Source organism: Sebastes umbrosus, chromosome 20 (assembly GCF_015220745.1).
Source record: "Sebastes umbrosus isolate fSebUmb1 chromosome 20, fSebUmb1.pri, whole genome shotgun sequence".
Taxonomy (NCBI): domain Eukaryota; kingdom Metazoa; phylum Chordata; class Actinopteri; order Perciformes; family Sebastidae; genus Sebastes; species Sebastes umbrosus.
This window is the reverse complement of record NC_051288.1, coordinates 6,376,422-6,395,273: the sequence shown is the minus strand read 5'-3', so window position 1 is coordinate 6,395,273 and position 18,852 is coordinate 6,376,422. Positions and strand designations below refer to the sequence as shown.

The 18,852-nt window shown below is 43.8% G+C and overlaps 1 protein-coding gene across 2 annotated transcripts in view; it reads right to left on the bottom strand.

Moving 5' to 3' along the window:
• Positions 1–18,852, bottom strand: part of snx29 (sorting nexin 29) — a 173,038-nt gene that overhangs the window by 135,916 nt on the left and 18,270 nt on the right. For both annotated transcript variants that reach the window (XM_037754606.1, XM_037754605.1), the window contains exons 12-14: positions 18,472–18,535; positions 17,663–17,791; positions 4,114–4,199 (exon numbers count right to left, since the gene is read on the bottom strand). In XM_037754606.1, the coding sequence (XP_037610534.1) occupies positions 4,114–4,199; positions 17,663–17,791; positions 18,472–18,535 (279 nt within the window). The remainder of the gene's footprint in view (positions 1–4,113; positions 4,200–17,662; positions 17,792–18,471; positions 18,536–18,852) is intronic.

The window sequence follows — 18,852 nt, the reverse complement described above, 5'->3', positions numbered from 1 at the left end:
CCTCCAATGTGTGGTAAGGTGTGAGGGCCCGATCCTCGCAGCTTTAATTTGAAATGTATTGGAAGGCACTGCTTCTACTAGCATCTGTCAAAGTATAATAAATGTGTGCAGAGGAATTTTTTTTTAAAAACTCATATACTGCTCTTTCAAGGCCACGGATTTATGTTAAAAAAAAATTTGTTCAGACTTATTACATTCTTCAAGAGCCACGGGAGCTGTGTAAAATTGGGTCAGCCTGGTTGTGATAATTCTACATGTGCTGCTCGGCGTCTCTCCCCCGGAGACTTCTCTTCATCTAAAACTCTCGCTTTACAGTAAACATGACTGTCACGTTACGCTGCAAGTCCTCTGGGGTTTCTCTTAATAACATATAAAAGCGTATAGACACACACGCGTACCTACAAACGCCTATCTGGAGCACTTAAACGTTCGACTCACTTTGACGTTACGCAAATTGGAGCCGCGCTAATGGGACATGCAAAGTATGCACATCTGCTATAGGGACATTTTCTAAATGAATTCATGCATGACATGTGACAGTATTATAACACACATTCATATAAAGAACACACAGCAACACACAGTATTCTCTCATATGCAAGTATAAGTAGAGAGGGGAAATCCCCCATCATGCAACAATAATTATCCCTCTTCTGAAACAGTAGAAAGGGGAAGCGTCTCTTGCGGGATGTCAGTGGGGATGACAGCGCCTGAGGAGCGTTCGAGAGATCACGTCTGCGGCGCTATCATTAGACAGGAGGGGTTTCAAAAAGGCAGCGCACTGATCACGGGAAAGCACACTGACAGCACATGAAAAAGGGGCGCTGGTGTATAAATTCATCCTCGCCTTTTTTTTTTTTTTTTCCTGATTTTTTTGCTCCCCCCTAAACTGCTCACACGTTATTCCTCCTCCTTTACTCCCAACACACACACCAGCAGACTGCGGTAGTCAACATCAAAGTGTGATGGAACGAGGCACATCATTAGCAGGAGAAGACAGAGGCGAGGGAGGATGAAATCATTTAGACGCCGCCGTGGAGAGGGAATTACTACGCCTGTCGGGACGAGGGGGAGCGGCGGCGGGAGGAGTGGGAAAGACAAGAGGGATGAAGGAGGGTGGTAAGGGATAGAGGGGGAAAGGGCACACGAGTGATGGGAGGATGAAAAGTCAACATGAGAGAGAGAGAGAGATGATGAGTGGCGGTAAAACAAGAAGGGCAAAAAAACAAAAACAAAGAGGAGAGCCAGAACAGGTTTGTCAAGGCTGTGCTGTTGAGCTGGGTGATGGCTATTTCCTGACAATATAAGGGCCTTTTTCATGTGTGAGGCAATCACCCTCATCTCCCTCCAATCATCTCCCATCCCTCCCCGCCGTGCTCTCTCCGGTGGCAGCGGGCCGGGCGGCCGTGTTTGACAGGCTGAACGCGGTAATTGCCAGAAACCGGAGGGATGAAAGGTGAAGCCGTTTTGTGATGTTTTAAACATGATGGAGTTGCACAGGTCTATGCTTTTAACACGTGGGGGTCGCATACTGAGGACCTTTTATAAAGTATTTCATAAATGTTTTCTAAGTCAGCGGCTGAGGACTGTGCCTTGAAGGAAAACACTGACCTTTTGGAGATTGGTTGGAACTGAATTTGCATCGTTAAATGGAAAGTCCAATTTCACACGACTAAACTTGTTTGGGGTCGTTTTGACCATCATTCCTATCATTAATGATAATATTATATTCACCTTCATTTATGTAGGAACAAGAGCAACAAACAGGACCAGTCACAACATCAGACAAGTTTGAAACAAAACCCTACTTTTGCCAAACGTGTTTGTGTCCGTCAATATACTACTAGTAACAGAAGTGCTTTTATCTGTAGGCGATTTGTTAAAGGGACTATCTGCAAGATTCAGGAATGCTTGTTAACGAATATCAGCGTCGGGCTTGTGCTCGCTCTACGTAGACATGAACGAGCATCGCTCAAAACAGTGAGGCGACACACGTCAGCTAAAACCACAATATCACTCTATATTTCAGCTGCTTAGCAGTAATGTTAGCTGACCAGACGGAGGTCTCTCCATGAATCACTGCTGATCTTAGTGTTGGCTTTTCCTGCCTCAGCCTCCCAACCGCAGAGGAAACAGGGAAGACACCCGCACCCGGTCGGAGACGATAACGTTTCTCGCTATGGAGCCCCGTCACTTCACAAGACACGGAAAACCTCTGTTGGTCTGGAAGAGCTGCAGCAGCTATTTCTGCACAAACGTCCACTAGATACATTCACTAGATATTCTCAGAGCTACGAAGTCTTCTGAAGTGTGTAGTGTGCGCTTATACACGTGACATGGAGCGAGCTGAGTAAACGCAAGCAGGCAGAGGAGCAGAGTACAGCAGAGACTCCGGCCCTGGAGACCAAAGCTACTGTCTCCCCCGCGTCCTCCGACCGCGGCCAACAGTGTTTAACAGACGGGCTTTACTAGATAGAACTTTGCGGTTTTGGTGCTTCCGTGTAGTTTGTGTTGGAGTCTTGTCTGAACAGGTTAACAAGGGGCATGCATTTTGGTCATTTTGGGAAGGGGAATGGCATTCCCCCTCATCCCCACTCAAATCTCCTATTGACTTGTATACTATAAAAGATAAGCAAAATAAGTCATGTTATTACGTTTTCTTTGATGATATGTTGTCTACCAAAGTATTTTGTGCCTAGATCTATCTCTCTATCTCTATCTTGACCATGATATTGGGATATACACCGATCAGCCATAACATTATGACCACTGACAGGTGAAGTGAATAACATTGATTATCTCATTACAATGACACCTTGCAGTGGGGGGGATATATTGGGCAGCAAGCGAACATTTTGAATTTTGAACTTTGTGTTGGAAGCAGAAAAAAAATGGGCCAGAGTAAGGATGTGAGTGACTTTGACGAGGGCCAAACTGTGATGGCTAGACGACTGGGTCAGAGCATCTCCACAACTGCAGCTCTTGTGGGATGTCCCCGGTCTGCAGTGGTCCAAGGAAGGAAAACCGGTGAACCAGCGACAGGGTCAGACCCGAGGCTCATTGATGCACGTGGGGAGCGAAGGCTGGCCCGTGTTGTCCGATCCAATAGAAGAGCTACTGGAGCTCAAACTGCTGAAAAAGTTAATGCTGGGTTCGATAGAAAGGTGTCAGAACACACAGTGCGGCTGTGAGCCGCAGACCGGTCAGGGTGCCCATGCTGACCTAATGTTATGGCTGATCGGTGTAAATGTATATACAACAGGAAAGAGGATTATATCCACATCGCCCACCCTAGCATCATGTTCACAGACCAACGTCCAACTTCAACTTTTGACCATCATACTTGCCGTAGCGGCCTGTCTGATGGTCTGTCTGATTGTTTCCTACACCGTTTGACACATCAGTGTTGCAGTGTTTTTATCACAGTAATAAATTCTTCCACCTAAATGAATAAATAAATGAGAAAACAATAAACATGATCACGCAAATCCAAGCTGGATTTATGTTGCGTTATTAAAAAAGGATTTACAGCACCGAATAGTCCTTATGACCCCTTGAATGAAATAAAACACCAACAACTTGACATTACAAACTTCTACATACCCTTTTAACTCTCCCGTCTCGCAAAAACATACAATAAAACTCGCAAACACATAAACCCTCCGGGGCGTCGCAGATAACCGCTCTCCCTTCTATCCCCCAAAAATGCAATTAGCCATTATGTGGCCCCTCTATAATCTGCCCATGTTCATTTTTATTTGCCTTTGATACAGCAAGGGGCTTATCTCGCCAGTTCTTTACACAGAGCACCGCTTACATTCCCCCCCCCGGCAACACGGTAAAACAAAGTCAAAGTTATCAAATCTACCCAAAAAAGGAGGCATAAGTCAGAGTAAGAGAAAGAAGGGCGTCGCGCCGCGAAGAGGGAGGTTAGTCATCGGAGCCCCCGAGAAACGCAGAAGAACTGATCTGGGATGTGGAGGAAACTGATGACCTGATTTTTCATCTATAAGCGTTTCTGTTTGAGAGCAAAATAGATGGACTGGGACACAGATATGAAATCTAATATGAGGTCATTATGCTGCAGTGTGTGTGTGTGTGTGTGAGTTTTACCGTCGTTGCACTGGCTTCCCTCTCTCTTCAGCATCTGCACCGCCCCCACATACTTCTTCAACTGGACCTTCAGGACCTCGTTCTCCCTGCACACACACACACACACACACACACACACACACAGCTTATAAGCACAGAGCACTAACAGTAAGGAGGCTATAACTACAACACATTATATGCAAGCATTACAAACTGTTTTGAATGTCAAATATCTTTGCTGTAATTCATAACAGACTAGATTCAGTCTTGTGCATTTAGAAAAAAGAAATAATCATCCGCTGACTGGTTGTCACAGTGAAGATGCCAGCGTGCACAGAGTGACAAAGTTTTCTGTCCAACAACTCTGGGAGCTGCATCGAGCCGGCAACAGGAAGTTGTTTACTCTGTTTTATATGACAGCGTGCGGTAGAGGGAGACAGTGTGAAACTCGCTGTGACATCTTGTCAACCTGTGGAACGGTGGAAATAAAAACATTTGAAATGTAATCCAGGTGGTCAGAGTGAGGTATATTTACAGAGTGTATGCGGCTTGACTCGCTTTTCAATACGCCTACGGCACAACGGCAGTCCGGCCGGTAACAAGTGGACTGTCTTTACACTTTGCATGTTGGCCTACGTGCAGCCTGGAGAAGCATTATTCCAGCTTCAGTTCAAAATTGATTGTGAAGAAGATAGTGATGTTTGGGGATCAAGAAAGGCAAGATGTTTAATGTGGATTTTGAAGAGATTAGAATTAGGTCCAATGCAAGTCCTTTTTTCTTTTTTTTTTCTTTTTTAATACTATTGGGTTGGGGTTGTTCTTCCTCGTTTGAGGCTCCTTAGTTCCTGCTAAGGGAAATTTTGTGGGACAACATACAAAACGGTCACTATATCCTGACAGTAGTGCATGAGACAGGTAATCTGAAGAAAAATCATGTGTCTCTGTGTCCTCCGGTGCTCCTAATGGCATCTGCAAGATTTCACAGACCGGAGGAAAACAACCAATCAGAGCCGAGCTGGAGCCTTGCCGTGTCTGAGCAGCTGTCAATCAATTCGCAAACTCCGATCAAACGGTCAAACTAGGCAGCGCTGATCAAATATGAATCAATATTCTGTTACTGTAATGTCTATTTCTCACCTCAAATGTTTTCAGAAACATCTTGTAGTGTACTGTTTAGCTGTAAAATGAGAAAGTTTGCCAGCCATGTTGAGGAACTACCAGCCGGAGCAAACTTTCTCATCGATAAATTCCACAAAGATAGCCCAAAAGCAACAAACATATTATATCTATCATGCTGGTATCAGATCGGTACTCGGTATCGGCCGATAACGCAAGTTAAGGTATCCGAATCAGTATCGGGAAGGAAAAAATCGGAACATCTCTATCTGTAATAAAGTGCTGTAGCTACAACCCTCAAACACATAAATAAACTTTATCTACTGCATAATGCTCATATCAAAATCTGCAGGCTGTAAGGAGCCTAATGTATATGCAGCATCCAAGAAAGTTCTCTATGATAGACTCTTCTTCTACGTTTCCCTCCATGGAAGTATTAAAAGAGGCAGCGGTGAGTGTTCTGACCTCCGTTTAGCAAGCGAGAGCAAAACTGAATTTCAGTGTTCACTATCTCAGAGATACATTTTAAGAGCACTTGTAAATGTATTCCAGCAGCATCAGATAAAGACACAGTTTGGGTGTAAGACGCAGGTTAATGGTCAGAGTTATGGCCCCGTTAAGCTACCGTCCTACACTGGCAAGGCTCGGAGCAGCGGTGGCGTGTGTTGGACTGCAGATGAGGACGCAAGCACAAAGACGGAGTGATAAAGACACAGAGTGAGAGACAGAGGCAGTCTCTTTACAAGCCGTAACCGGTTGAACATCATCGACTTTGGGGAGGAAATCAATCAGAGTTGGAGTGTGCCTTTATGCCCTTGGCAGTTAAACTTAACAGCCTTTGTCTTGCTCCGCCGCCGTCCCCCCCAACCCTCATTCTCCACGGGTGATTTTTTTTTGGTGCCCTGCTTATCAGCCCCTCATTCCCCGACAACAAAAGAGGTTCCTGCCGGGAGACCTCCTGAATCCGCGCGACGAGCTCTCTCCGAGGAGTCGTCCGCGTCGTTATCAGCGCCACCCGCAGTCCAGACGCCGTTCCAGCCTGATTAAATTATAGCTAATGCACGCACGCTTGCTCTAAGTGTGCCTGTTTGTGTTGGGGCTCTGGGAGATACGCAGACATTCAGATGTGTCTCATTTTACTGAGAATGAGTCTTGTGTCTGTTGTTACACCAGCAGGCGGATTACAGCATTTGACAAAATGTGAGTTGAAGTGGCACTGATACCTGGAGCTCAGGTAAACAATGTACTTTCAGGAAATGTAGAGCTTTTACCTAGATTACTTTTGTCTTGTGTTCCTTTCAGTCTTCAGATGACAGTCTTCAACTTCATACAGCTACATGTGTTCACTTTGAGCTTACACTGCCTTGTAATTTTTGTCGACATTTTTTTTAAAAGACATTATTAAAGGTGTACTAATCAATATTTCTACATTAAGCAGGGATCAAACGTGTAACGTGAAAGGCGTCGCCCGCAGCGAGCTATCGCTCATTCGAATTATCACCCAGCTCTGCTGCTGACGGGGCGTTTTAGCTAGTTTTTCATTTGGTTTTGTCCGTCATATCAGTAACTGCATACTGAGCTTTGAACTTCGTGCTGTCAATCTCAATGATACTAACTGGAGAAGAGGAGGGACAAATACAGCCTGACTAAAAAATTGGTGAAATGCCCAAATGGCACAAAAGTAGCCCAAATTATTACAAGCCACAGGAAAAACATTCAAACACACACAATCAAATAAAAAGTTGCCATTGGGTTTAAAACCGCCCAATTTGGCAACACTGGCCGCAGTGCTAGTGAACATGGTGGAACATTTAGCGGCTGAAGAGCCAGATATTTCCCTCAGGAGCTGGTGGAGACCAAAAACAGAGCTAAAAAGGAGACAAAATATTGGACTTCCATTCATCAGGTGTCCAGAAACACAACTCAAAATACATGCTAATGTTGCTCCGTATTTACTGGGTGTTTAAATGAGGGATTTTCTTCTGCTCGCACCTTGTATATACACCGATCAGCCATAACATTAGGTCAGCGTGGGCGCCCTGACACAACAAACTGGGATGCACTGTGTGTTGTGACACCTTTGTATCGGAACCAGCATTAACTTTTTCAGCAATTTGAGCTCCAGTAGCTCTTCTATTGGATCGGACAACACGGGCCAGCCTTCGCTCCCCACGTGCATCAATGAGCCTCGGGTCTGACCCTGTCGCCGGTTCACCGGTTTTCCTTCCTTGGACCACTTTTGGTAGGTCCTGACCACTGCAGACCGGGAACATCCCACAAGAGCTGCAGTTCTGGAGATGCTCTGACCCAGTCATCCAGCCATCACAGTTTGACCCTCGTCAAAGTCGCTCACATCCTTACGCTTGCCCATTTTTTCTGCTTCTAACACAAAGTTCAAAGTTCAAAACGTTCACTTGCTGCTTAATATATCCCCCCCACTGCAAGGTGCCATTGTAACGATATAATCCATGTTATTCACTTCACCTGTCAGTGGTCTTAAAGTGATGGCTGATTGGTGTATACATATCAGCTTATAAGGTGTAGTTATTTCAGTGTGTTTACAGCCTGACTAACCGAAGGTGGCAAAAAAATATCAATTAATACATTTTAGTTTAAAGTTTAAAGTAAAGTGCTTCTTCACAGCTCACATTTTGATTGTCATAGCAGGAAAAGCACAGGTGTAACTAACAACATTAATGATGGGTCTGTTACCATGACACCTCAGCTGGCTCACCTCATTAGTGTTATAAATTACACCTGTTCCTTTTCTGCTAGGACATACCAAAATATCTGCTGTAAAAAAAAAAAAAAGGTTAATTACAACTAGTCATTCTATCTATCATTACATTTAACACTGCTTTTATTATGACTTTAATGAGTGTAATTATATTTGTGTAACATTTTAGTGCAGTGTTGTTAATTAGGTTTGAATGCTGGACGTTTCTAGCACAACTAACCAGGGTTGCCATGGTTATTGATCCAACATGTTAACACACTGCAACGATGTACTGTGAGCACTTTTCTAACTTTGCTCCATTAGTCTTGGTTTTTATAATGCTTCCGATCCATTATGTACCTACATAATGTCAACTGCTCTAATGGCTCACCACAATTTAAGACGCTGCCAATAGAAATGAATTCCCCGAAAAGCTCTTCAGTTAATCAAGGACACTACTGTGTGATCAGTCTTCTTTGTTCAGAGAATCATGTATTCAGAGCAAGCGTTCATTGCTGTGAATAAATGATTCGTGATGATAACAAACAACACTTTAATTTCTTTTTTTCAGGTTACCACAGCCAGTTTGTTGAATTATTGATCAATCTGATACAAATGAAGTGGTTTTCTGCGGATGTAATGCGCTTGCTTTTTGCAACATTTAAAGCTGCAGTTGGTAGAAATAGAGCAAATGTGATTGTCCTCCGGTGTCGAAAACAACCAATCAGAGCAGAGCTGGAGTCTGCCGTCCATCTTCCGTCTATGAGAGCCAGGAGTCAATCACTCGCGAACTCCAATCAAACGGTCAAACTAGGCAGCGCTGATCAAATATGAATCAATATTCTGTTACTGTATTGACTATTTCTCTCCTCAAATGTTTTCAGAAACATCTTGTAGTGTCCTGTTTAGCTGTAAAATGAGAACGTTTGTGACCCGGCAGCAATGTTGATATCAAGTTGAAGAAAGGCCAAGCACCGCCCACCAACCGGAGCACAGCCAATAGGAACGCTCTCTCTCTCTGAAGTGACCTGTGATTGGCCAAAGTCTTACGTCACGGGCTAGATTTTTTTAAAGTCTGAAAACAGAGCCATGAGGAGGTGCAGAAGTCTAGTTTTCTCTCAGAACACTTGAATTACAATATGCTGAAAGGTTATAATGGAATTTTTGCCCAATAAAGTCAAAAAATTGTTGCCTACTGAAGCTTTAAGACTAAAAATGACCGCTCAATATGAAAAACAAAAGGAATATTTTTAACAGGAAAACTATCCATCCATCATCTGTAACCGCTTATCCTATTCAGAGTCGTGGGGGGGGGCTGGAGCCGATCCCAGCTGACATTTGGTGAGGCGGGGCACACTCTGGACAGGTCGCCAGACTATCACAGGGCTGACACATAGAGACAGACAACCATTATCACACTAACTGGTTCTCAACGGGAACCGAATCTCTATTCCCATCCCTAGTGCTTTCCCTGCCTACCAAAGTGGCATATGATGTGGGAATTTGGTGGGTGGCGGGTACTAATTTCAGAGCCTGGTCATCAGACACCTTTTTTCCTGGATTTTCTACCAACCTCAACACAATTTACACTTGAGCAGCCCTAAGTTTAATGGCTACTTGCACAGAGACATATGCATGTTCCCAGTGTACCACCTCCGGTTTGAAAAGAATAGAAAAACCAGAAGACAAAATTCTCTTCATCATTATATCAGACCGATGGAGACAGACACGCTCGCATAAAACAAAATCCTGACACAGGTGTAGATCACACCTACGTTACGACGTGCATCTCCAGTGTAAGCGGTCTTGGGGGAAATTTGGGGAAGCGTACGCAGGCTGCTGTCAGCTGATATTACTGAGTGGGGCAATGTACATAACCAAGTGTGCTGCAGATTATGAGGGAACATCGCTCCAACAACAGCCTCACCTGCTCGGTACATTTTTCAAATCCAATTTCAGAGCAGACTGATAAACCAGGACCCGGAGGTGTAAAGTACACCCTGTGTGTCCTGTCTGTGTTGGAGCGGCTTCCCTCAGGTCGCCACATGCTGAATCAAACACAGAACTTCTTTTTCCCCCACGAGCAGTTAACCTGTTCATGAAAACTCTCCACCTCGTGCCTCAACGTCCCCAGGCATTACATTTTCTTCCCTATTTTCAACTGATTTCTTTTTTTTTTCATGTATCTTGTAGGCTTCCGTTAACTGTTAGGAGAAAATGCATGCCTTGCTCCATATTAAGTATCCCATCGAGGCTCAGGGGCACTGTGAAGTTTCTCTTAATGCATGTCATTTCACCCTCTTAATTTGACACTTCCCTTTAGGGCTGCAAATAACAATTATATTCATTATCGAGTATTCCAGCAATTATTTCTACAATTTATCATTTAGTCAATTAATGTCAGAAAATAGTGGAAAAAAAGCCCTCAAGGTGAATTCTTTGAATTGCTTGTTTTGTCCAACCAAAAGTTATCCAATTTACAATTAAATAAAACACAAAAAAGTAGCAAATCCTGGGGCAGCTTTTTGTAATTGTTTTCAATGAGAGTGAACCGTTTTTGCCCGCTGCTTTTGCGTTGCTGAGCACCTCGCGTTTTTCCACTCTATGCGCCCGGCGTTTTTGTCGCGTCAAGTTGAAAAAAAATTATACTCAGAGCTAGGGATGCTAATTTTGAAATTTTTTCTTAACCGATAACCGACCCTCATTAACCGATTATTAACCGATAAGGGGACTGTTTGTAAGAAACAGATATTGATACAGTCCTCCGACCGCGGCCAACACTGTTTTTCAAGACGGGCTTCACTAGATATAACTTTGTGGTTTTGGTGCTTCCGTGTAGTTTGTGTTGGAGTCTGAGTCTGAACAATGTAGCCACACGCGAACGCGCATGGGACACTGACCCGGATTGATTTATACATGTAAAAAGTTACAAACACTCCCTTTAACTGACAAGATTTGTGTAGCGGTGCGCCAGCTTCAGTGGATGAGCACAATAGACAACTGAGTCCCCAGTTCACCCCTACAGGTGTGTTAACGTAGCAGCCACGATGCTTTGTGTAGTGTCGCGGACATGCAGCCACTTTCCCAGTAAAAGTCTCCACCGCACATTTAGTTTAGTTAAGCAGGTTGTCAGCTGTGTGTCTGCCCGGCGTAACGATACTCTGTCTGCGCGGCATAACTTTAGCGAGTGACCGACAAACAGTTTGTGTATTTGTCCTACGTTAGCAGCTCCAGCATTGCCGGAGGTAGGCAGGTGGTCATAATGTTATGGCTGATCGGTATATATATATGAAAATAGCTGTATGCTATTAAATACCAGCTTGTGTTGCATTCAATGCCTTTTGGCGAGTCCATCATTACAAACTCAGTTTAGTGGACAACCATTATTCCGACCCACAGGACAGAGCTTGAATGATGGTTACCAAACAAATCTAAACTACAAAGCCCCCCGGGAGGGACAACATTGTACAATTCTCTCTTCCCTAGAACTGTAGCGAGAAACTGCGGCTTTGTCTCTCTGTTAATGCTTTCCAATTGAGAGCGATCCATTAAGTTGTCTGATGCTTTGCTTCTAGTGAGTGTTGGATCGCCGGAAATGTGGCCAGTGTTTGAAGGTCATCTGAAACTCTAAGTGTCTTCTCTGCCTTAAGGGACAGTAAAGTTTTAAATGAGTGTGTCCACACAGTGAAGTACTTGCTCGGCATCTGTGTTGCAAAAACTGCATCCTTGGCCCGGCTGATGCAGTAGGGGACCGGCACCAAACCACTTTCTCATTAAGGGCAATTAAAATCTGACCCTGAAATATTGTTCGTGCAAATGTCGCCTGCTCAGAGGAGAAGCCTATTAACTACGTTCATTACACGGCTGTGTTGAATACTCGATTCTGATTGGTCAATCACGGCGTTCTGCGGTCTGTAATTTCTCTATAACAGACCGTTGCTATGTATAACAGACCGTTGCTATGGGCGCAGCTCTGATGTCAAACTCTGGCGAACCGTTTTTGTGTCAAAAAATGTATTTCATCAGTAAGTAGTCGTGTAATAAGTGGGATAATGCACAGCTAGCGGGTCATTGTTGTGAAATAAACATGATGAGAGACCAGCAGCATCGCCCTGTCGGGGATTCTTTCACAACAATGACCGGCTCGCTGTACATTATCCATTAACTGGTTAATGTTGATGTCATCTCATCTTATTCCATGTGAGAGACGAGCAGCATTTGTGCACGAGGAGATATATATATATATATATATATATATATACATGAGTGTTTTTGTGTGCAAAAGAAACAGCGAGAGAAAGAAATGCTGTGTACCTTAGAGATACACTTAAAGAAACTGTTTTGTGCTCAAATAAAGGAGATGGTGAAAGAGAGGGAAACAGTGTGCGTTTGCGAGATAAAGTCATAAATAATGTGTGTGAAAGAGAGAAAGCTCGTGTAAAGTTTGTGTTTTAAATATACCAAATACTGTAAGAGACTATTAGAAAGAGAGAACGGATGTATGATCTTATCTTGAAGAACGAGCAAAGAAGTATCTCAAGAGGGATGCTTAAAGTTAAACTACACGCAGTAATTACTTAAGTTGAGAGAAGCCCTGGGGTGATTTTCTTTTTTTTCTCTCTCTCTCTCTTGCATTGCCCCCATCCCCTTCCTATATCCTCCCAGTGCTCGGTAGTCGTCTTAATGTGGAATAAACACAGCTAAATTGGCTGTTCTTCAGGTATGATCTGGTTTTGTTTGGAAGTAGTAAATGAGCGGCACAAAGACGCCTTCACAGACAGACGGCTCAGTCGCTGGGTAATGCTCCTGAGTGCAATTTACTGCTCAGCCTCTCCGGGAAAAAAAAAAAAAGAACTTCAAGCATACACTCTGGTGTCATACTTCCAAAGGCTCAATGCTCAGAGCTGTATAAACGCACACATATATCCACACAGCAAGGGAACGGGGTGCAGGGCCGGGTTGTTAAAACTCCAGCATCGAAAAGGAAGAAAAAGCCCCCCCCCCCCCCTCCTGGGCAGAGTGACATAATTGACTTCCCAAAGAAAGACAACATAAACACTTCCAACAAGTAAACGAGGCAAACTTCACAGCCGCTCTCTCCGCCACTTCTTAGATCAGCTGTATACCAGACCGCCTGGAGAAAAGACGGCAGCTCGGCCAGCTAAGAAAAAGGCATCTGCTGCCGTTTCTCCCAGTGACGAGGTACCACTTCCCGGCCCCCGAGCCAACTCGACTGGCCGCTTTCCCGTCTTCCCGCTGCGAGAGGCCCGCTTTCTGATCTGCCAACTGACGTCTAGAAAGGGGGACAAGAAGTAGTTGTGGGGGAAGAGTGTCTGTGTGTTTGCGTCTAAGCTGCCATCCTTGAGGGAACGAATTTCGAGGGTTAGACATCCAGAGCAAGGCCGTTTTGGTTTTTATGACTTCTATTTTAAAAGCAACCGTTATCGCCAAGGAAACCATTCTCCTCAATTGGAAATCCAGACACCTACTCTCTCTAAAACAATGGTTGAACCTCCTCTCAGAACATATATCACTAGAGCAAGTCTACGCCAAACAAAATAATCAAATCACGGAATTCAATCAAAATTTCTCATATCTTATCCTGCCTCTTAATCTGCCGGTGAACTAAATGCCACCCCGTCACTCCTATCGTCTTCATATTACAATCCCACCCGTTTTCTACACCCCATTTTACACAGTTGAACAAAAAGGGAGCTTATTTTCTATGTCTCTGTTTCTATGTTTGTCAGCTCATTGTGATATTTGTCTGGTTACATAAATGTGTCCATGTCCACTCTTGAATGTTTTTTTTTGTCTGTTTATTGGATATTATGTCGTTGAGGTGGCCAGTCTATTCGCCCCTACTTTTTTTCGTTTTGTTTTTTATTATTATTATTATTATTATTATTTATTTTTTTCCCAAGTAATATGATTTGACTAAAATTATGATTATTATTAGTATTATCACTTTTCTTTTCCTTCATTGGCTATTAATTTGAAAAATAATAAAAACAAAGTAAATTTAGTCCTCAGCAGGAGGTGCCATTGATTTAAATTATGATGCGTTCAAGTATGTGTTCAAATGTAATCATGTACAATGTAGTTTTTGGCGGGAAAACTAGAATAAATCCAGTTGTTTGAAGGAGATGTTTTCACAGCAATATAAAATAGATATTAGAGAGGGAATTATGACCTGTTTAACTTCCTAACAAAATCAAGCATGCAAACGGTAATAAAGGAGTGGAAGTTGAAGCACATGGGATTTATTGTTTTACTTTTGTATTGAAAATTGTGGAATTTCACAGGTATTGGTATCTGCTACTCAATGTCTGGTATCGTGTCAACCCTAGTAAATACTATATAACATGGAAGCACTAATAGTGATCCCCTAAATTCTGATATTGACTTGTTCAGTTGATAATATTGTGATATTTCATTTGCCACCGGTGGATTCAGTTCAGACGATTTAAGGATGCTGTGTGCGTACGAACATACTGTACATGAGGACTGTTACACGTGCGCTCGGGTTTCTACAGTCTGGGAGGAGTCGAGGGGTGAGGATGTGGGCGGTTATGTGTCAACGTGTGAGTCTTACATTATCATGTTATATTTGGATGTGTGCGTGAGTAAGGGGTCCTGCTGTACATTGAAGTTTTGTGTGTGTGAGTAACTCTGTAAGTGAGCAGCGGGCTCTTTTTAGCCCACTCCCCTCTGCCGGAGTCTACGTCAGCCGAAATCTATCTATGGCGGCTCGCTCATCCTCTGCCACCCCCGTATACAGCCGGGGCTCAACACACACACGCATGCAACTTCCTCGGGTTTGGGTGCTGCTTTACTGTACTACTACTAGGAGAAAAAATAAGCAGATGACTGGTGGCATCTTCCTCGAGCAGCGGGACCATCTGGTGCTGAAGATAAACATTTAACCTGAACATTTTCTGCCCTCAGCAAAGTGATTTCCTGTCAAAGTTAGCGCATATTAAACAATTTCAATTAACTCCACAGCACTTCAGCTGGCCGTCGGTCAACGGGCGAGCCGACCCGTCCTTTCAAGTGTTAAGATGTTAACTGTTCGGTGTAAGGATTTTATGTCAGGCTTACTGACTTCCGATTCACCCCTCGGCGCGAGTGAATCACAAAGAATTGTGGGATTCATAGCAACCGTTGCCAGTAGCCTCTTTCACTGAATGATGCTGACAGCTTCCAGCCCTCATTCAGTGGCTAGCTGCTCCTTCAGTGGTATTTATAGCCGCTATTGATCGAGACAGATTTGGCTGAGGAGGAAAAGCAGCACTTGAGATTTAGCGGCGGACTATAGAATGGGCTTTGTGTGTCGGGAGTGTGCGGTTGAGTGAAAAAAGCACACAGTATGTCGCCTGCATAGAGAGCGAGGCAGTCATGAGGCCATCCCGCGTTCCTTGTACTCTCTCTCTGCCCTCTCGTGTCATTTTAACTCCATTAAATTGTTCCGCATGAAAATCATCATGTGTTAAAGAGCCCCGGTCAGCGGCTGCACTGTCCTCGTCGAAGTGCAAAACCCATCAGCTTCAGCGGTCCCTACACACTTAACTTGAGTCACTCAATCAATCCTGGCTGGTGGCTTGACTTAGTGTAGGAGGCTACTATCTGAACGCAGACTTACCGGGGCTTCCTGTTTAGACTGCTGAAGGATGAGTAATCCTCTATTTAAAGGGCTCGGGGCTTGACTGAAGACTTGTGGCGTACAGGCAATCAATTGTAAATGCTGAGGTGACGCAATTCACTTTTCAGGGAAACGGTAGGTGGTCACTTAACTTACTGGGATAAAAGTGTGTGTACGTGTGATTTAACGAAGGAAATGTAGCAAAAGCTGTTCTGACATTCGTCCTCCGATTTCGTCATGATGCAGACTGAACTGGATGTGGAGACTTTAACAGTGATAGATGCACAAATATAGTTCCTTTTCCTGTCTGGGCGAGGCTCCTGCCGTTCGATGGTGTAGCGGTAATTACTGTGATTATGTGTAAAACACTGCTGCAGCTACTGTAGGTGTAAGGCACAATTAGCAGCGACAAAGCAGCCTCGGAGCTATTACAGCTTTTACACAATGTTTACTGACTGAAAACCTTTTGGGTTTCAATTTGGAGATATCTAAGACAAAAGTTCCCAAACTGGCTCGTCATCTTTGACCGCAGACATTTTGACTTGACTTTGACTTTCGGACTGTCGGAGCCGAGAATGACGTCACACCCGAGTTGACGGCGTTTCAGTACAACAAGTCGGGAAAACATAATGGCGTTTGCTCCAGCCAGGTTAGCTATTGTTAGCCATTGTTAGCAATACCAGTTAATAACAAGCCATTATGCCGGTATTTTGCTCATACAAACACCGTAGCAACATGTCCACAGATAGAAGATGGACAGTACTGTGTACGACTGATTTTATGAGACACGAATAAGACAGAGGTGCTAATAAACTGTATAGTACTACAACTTTTATACTATTGATGCGCAGGGCAGCCATCTTGGATTTTGAGGTCGAGGTTGGCGAGGTTCTTCCGACTTTTCTGAATCGGAAATCCGACTTCAGGAGGCGTTCAAGTTGAAATTTCCGACTGGGAACCCGGAAATTCGGACTCCCCAGTTCAAATGGAACGCAGCAAAATATTGCTTTGTTGACATAACCAGGCTGGTGCCGTGTGTGAGCGTGCCCCACTGGCTAGCTCACAGCCCCCGCTCTGCACCGCTCACTGTTAGCTCTGTCAGCACTGTTTCAGTTGTTAGCACTGTTAGCTGCTAGCTGCCGGCTAAGCCGCCACCATGTATAGAGCCGTGTGGAGGCAATAGAAATGTTCTGAATTTCGTATTGAGCACCTTTAATTTTATTAGCACCTTTAATTGTATTAGTGCAACCTGTGCAACCTGTTATAACAAGTCAAAGGCCCTGTTCAGACCTGGTATTAACATGCGTCCTCAGTGATCAGATCCCAGTTGGACATCAGTTGAGTAGGGGGTCCTTAATGTGCCCCAGAACACATTCGCGTACACACTGCTAAAAGAATGAGGCCATATGCGGCCCAGATCACCTCTGAATGTGGCCTGAAAGATCCGATCTCAATGCGTCCTCAATGCGTCTTGAGTGCGTTCACACCTGTACTTAGAGCTGTCCACTTGTGATCGGATCACTGAGGACGCATGTTGATACCAGGTCTGAACAGGGCCGAAATGCCTGATGTGAGAAAGGTCTAGTCAAATGGGTTGGATGGCCCATTATGTAAAAAGTTGCACAGCACAAAACAGCCATCATACTTTATATCTGCAGTGGGCTGATGAGTTTAATGGTCAGTACCAATGAAACAATCATTACAATGTCAAGAGATACAAATTCTGGCTTTTCTAAAATGTTTTCCAGCACTCTGCTTTGGAAAAAAAACTTCTCTCACCAGCTACTCTTATTTTCAGCTGATGGTGGAGGAAACAACATCCAAGTGACCTTTGTCCTCAGATTAAAAAGTAAAAGCTGCATTAGGTAGAGTACAGTTCATGGTTTGTGTTAAGCTAACATTAGCACTCATTCGGTGATCGCCTAGCAACAATAAAAAAAAAGACGCAGCAAATCTCGCTCTGTCTGATCAGAGCCTCACTGGGCATTAGATATACTAGCTGTTCACAAGTAGGTCCTCTTTAATCTTCCATACTGCAGACTGAAATGACTTGATGTATTAATGTCTGTCCTACAGACGTCCCAGCTGTTCCTTACCTGGCCAGTGCCTGAACCTTGGCGGTGTGTCTCTCCTCCAGCTCTGCCAGCTTCCGCTTCAGCAGATCGGTTTCCTGCCTCAGGCCGGCTGAGTGCTCCATCTCCCCATCCAGCAGACTGCGAAGAGACCTGTCAAACACAAGAAGTAGATCACGTACCTTTGTTATTTTCTGTCCCATTTTACATTCAGGTGACGCGTCTTGTACAGACCTAATCCTCCACATTTAGACATACTAAATGTTGACATTCTGTTAATATTATTTTCATACGCAGTAGATCGGATAAACATTATTAAGCTTCTGTAATTGCAGTCACAGTCTGATACAAAACACTCAATCAGCACACATCTGTGATTGCATCGCTGCTATCTTAATGCCCCGAGTACAAATCACAGTTTATCGTAAAGATCTAAATACTGCTCGGCAGAAGATTCACATTTATTTATTTATGAGTAATCGCAAACGTGGATAAACATAATAATTAGTTTTTTTGGCCATTACGACAGACTTTTATTGAACTGTGCCGTTTGCAGTTTGCACAACGATCCTTTTTAGCAGCTGTTAAATGAGCGTAAATCACATCTCTGGTGGCTTCATGCTGAAAACAAAAACACAACAAAACAGTTTGCTGCCCCCGAGTCAGCACAAAAAAACCCTCTCGTCTCAGGATGAGAAGAAAACAAGCTGACACAATTTATACAGAAAGGTCATTCGATATCTTCCTCCAGTCTGAGTGTGAGTATGTGTGTGTGTGTGTGTGTGTTTGGGGGGTTTGCAAGCAGCAGATAAGGAGAATAAAACCCAACGTACGTGTTTTGTTCCTCCAGCTCGTCCTTCCTGTTCATCATGGCTACGATGGCCTGACGCAGCTCCACTGCAGATGAGAGAGACCAGAGTGAGTTTTCGGCACTAAAACTACTTAAAAATACACAAAACACACACAGACACTACACACAGCAATATGCATAAACTGATAACCCACAGTTCTCAAATGTAGAAATAACAGAATCCCACTTTTAATGCTGCACTTTTGTTCCATCTAGAAGATGAACTGCTTTGATAAAATTGGGTTTTTACTTTTTCCAGCTGACAGAAGTTGCACAGAATGATATCTATCTGACTCACAGAGGACACTTTTATTGCTGCAGTAGTGAAACATACTTTTTCGGAAGCTGCTTAAAGAAGAAATGA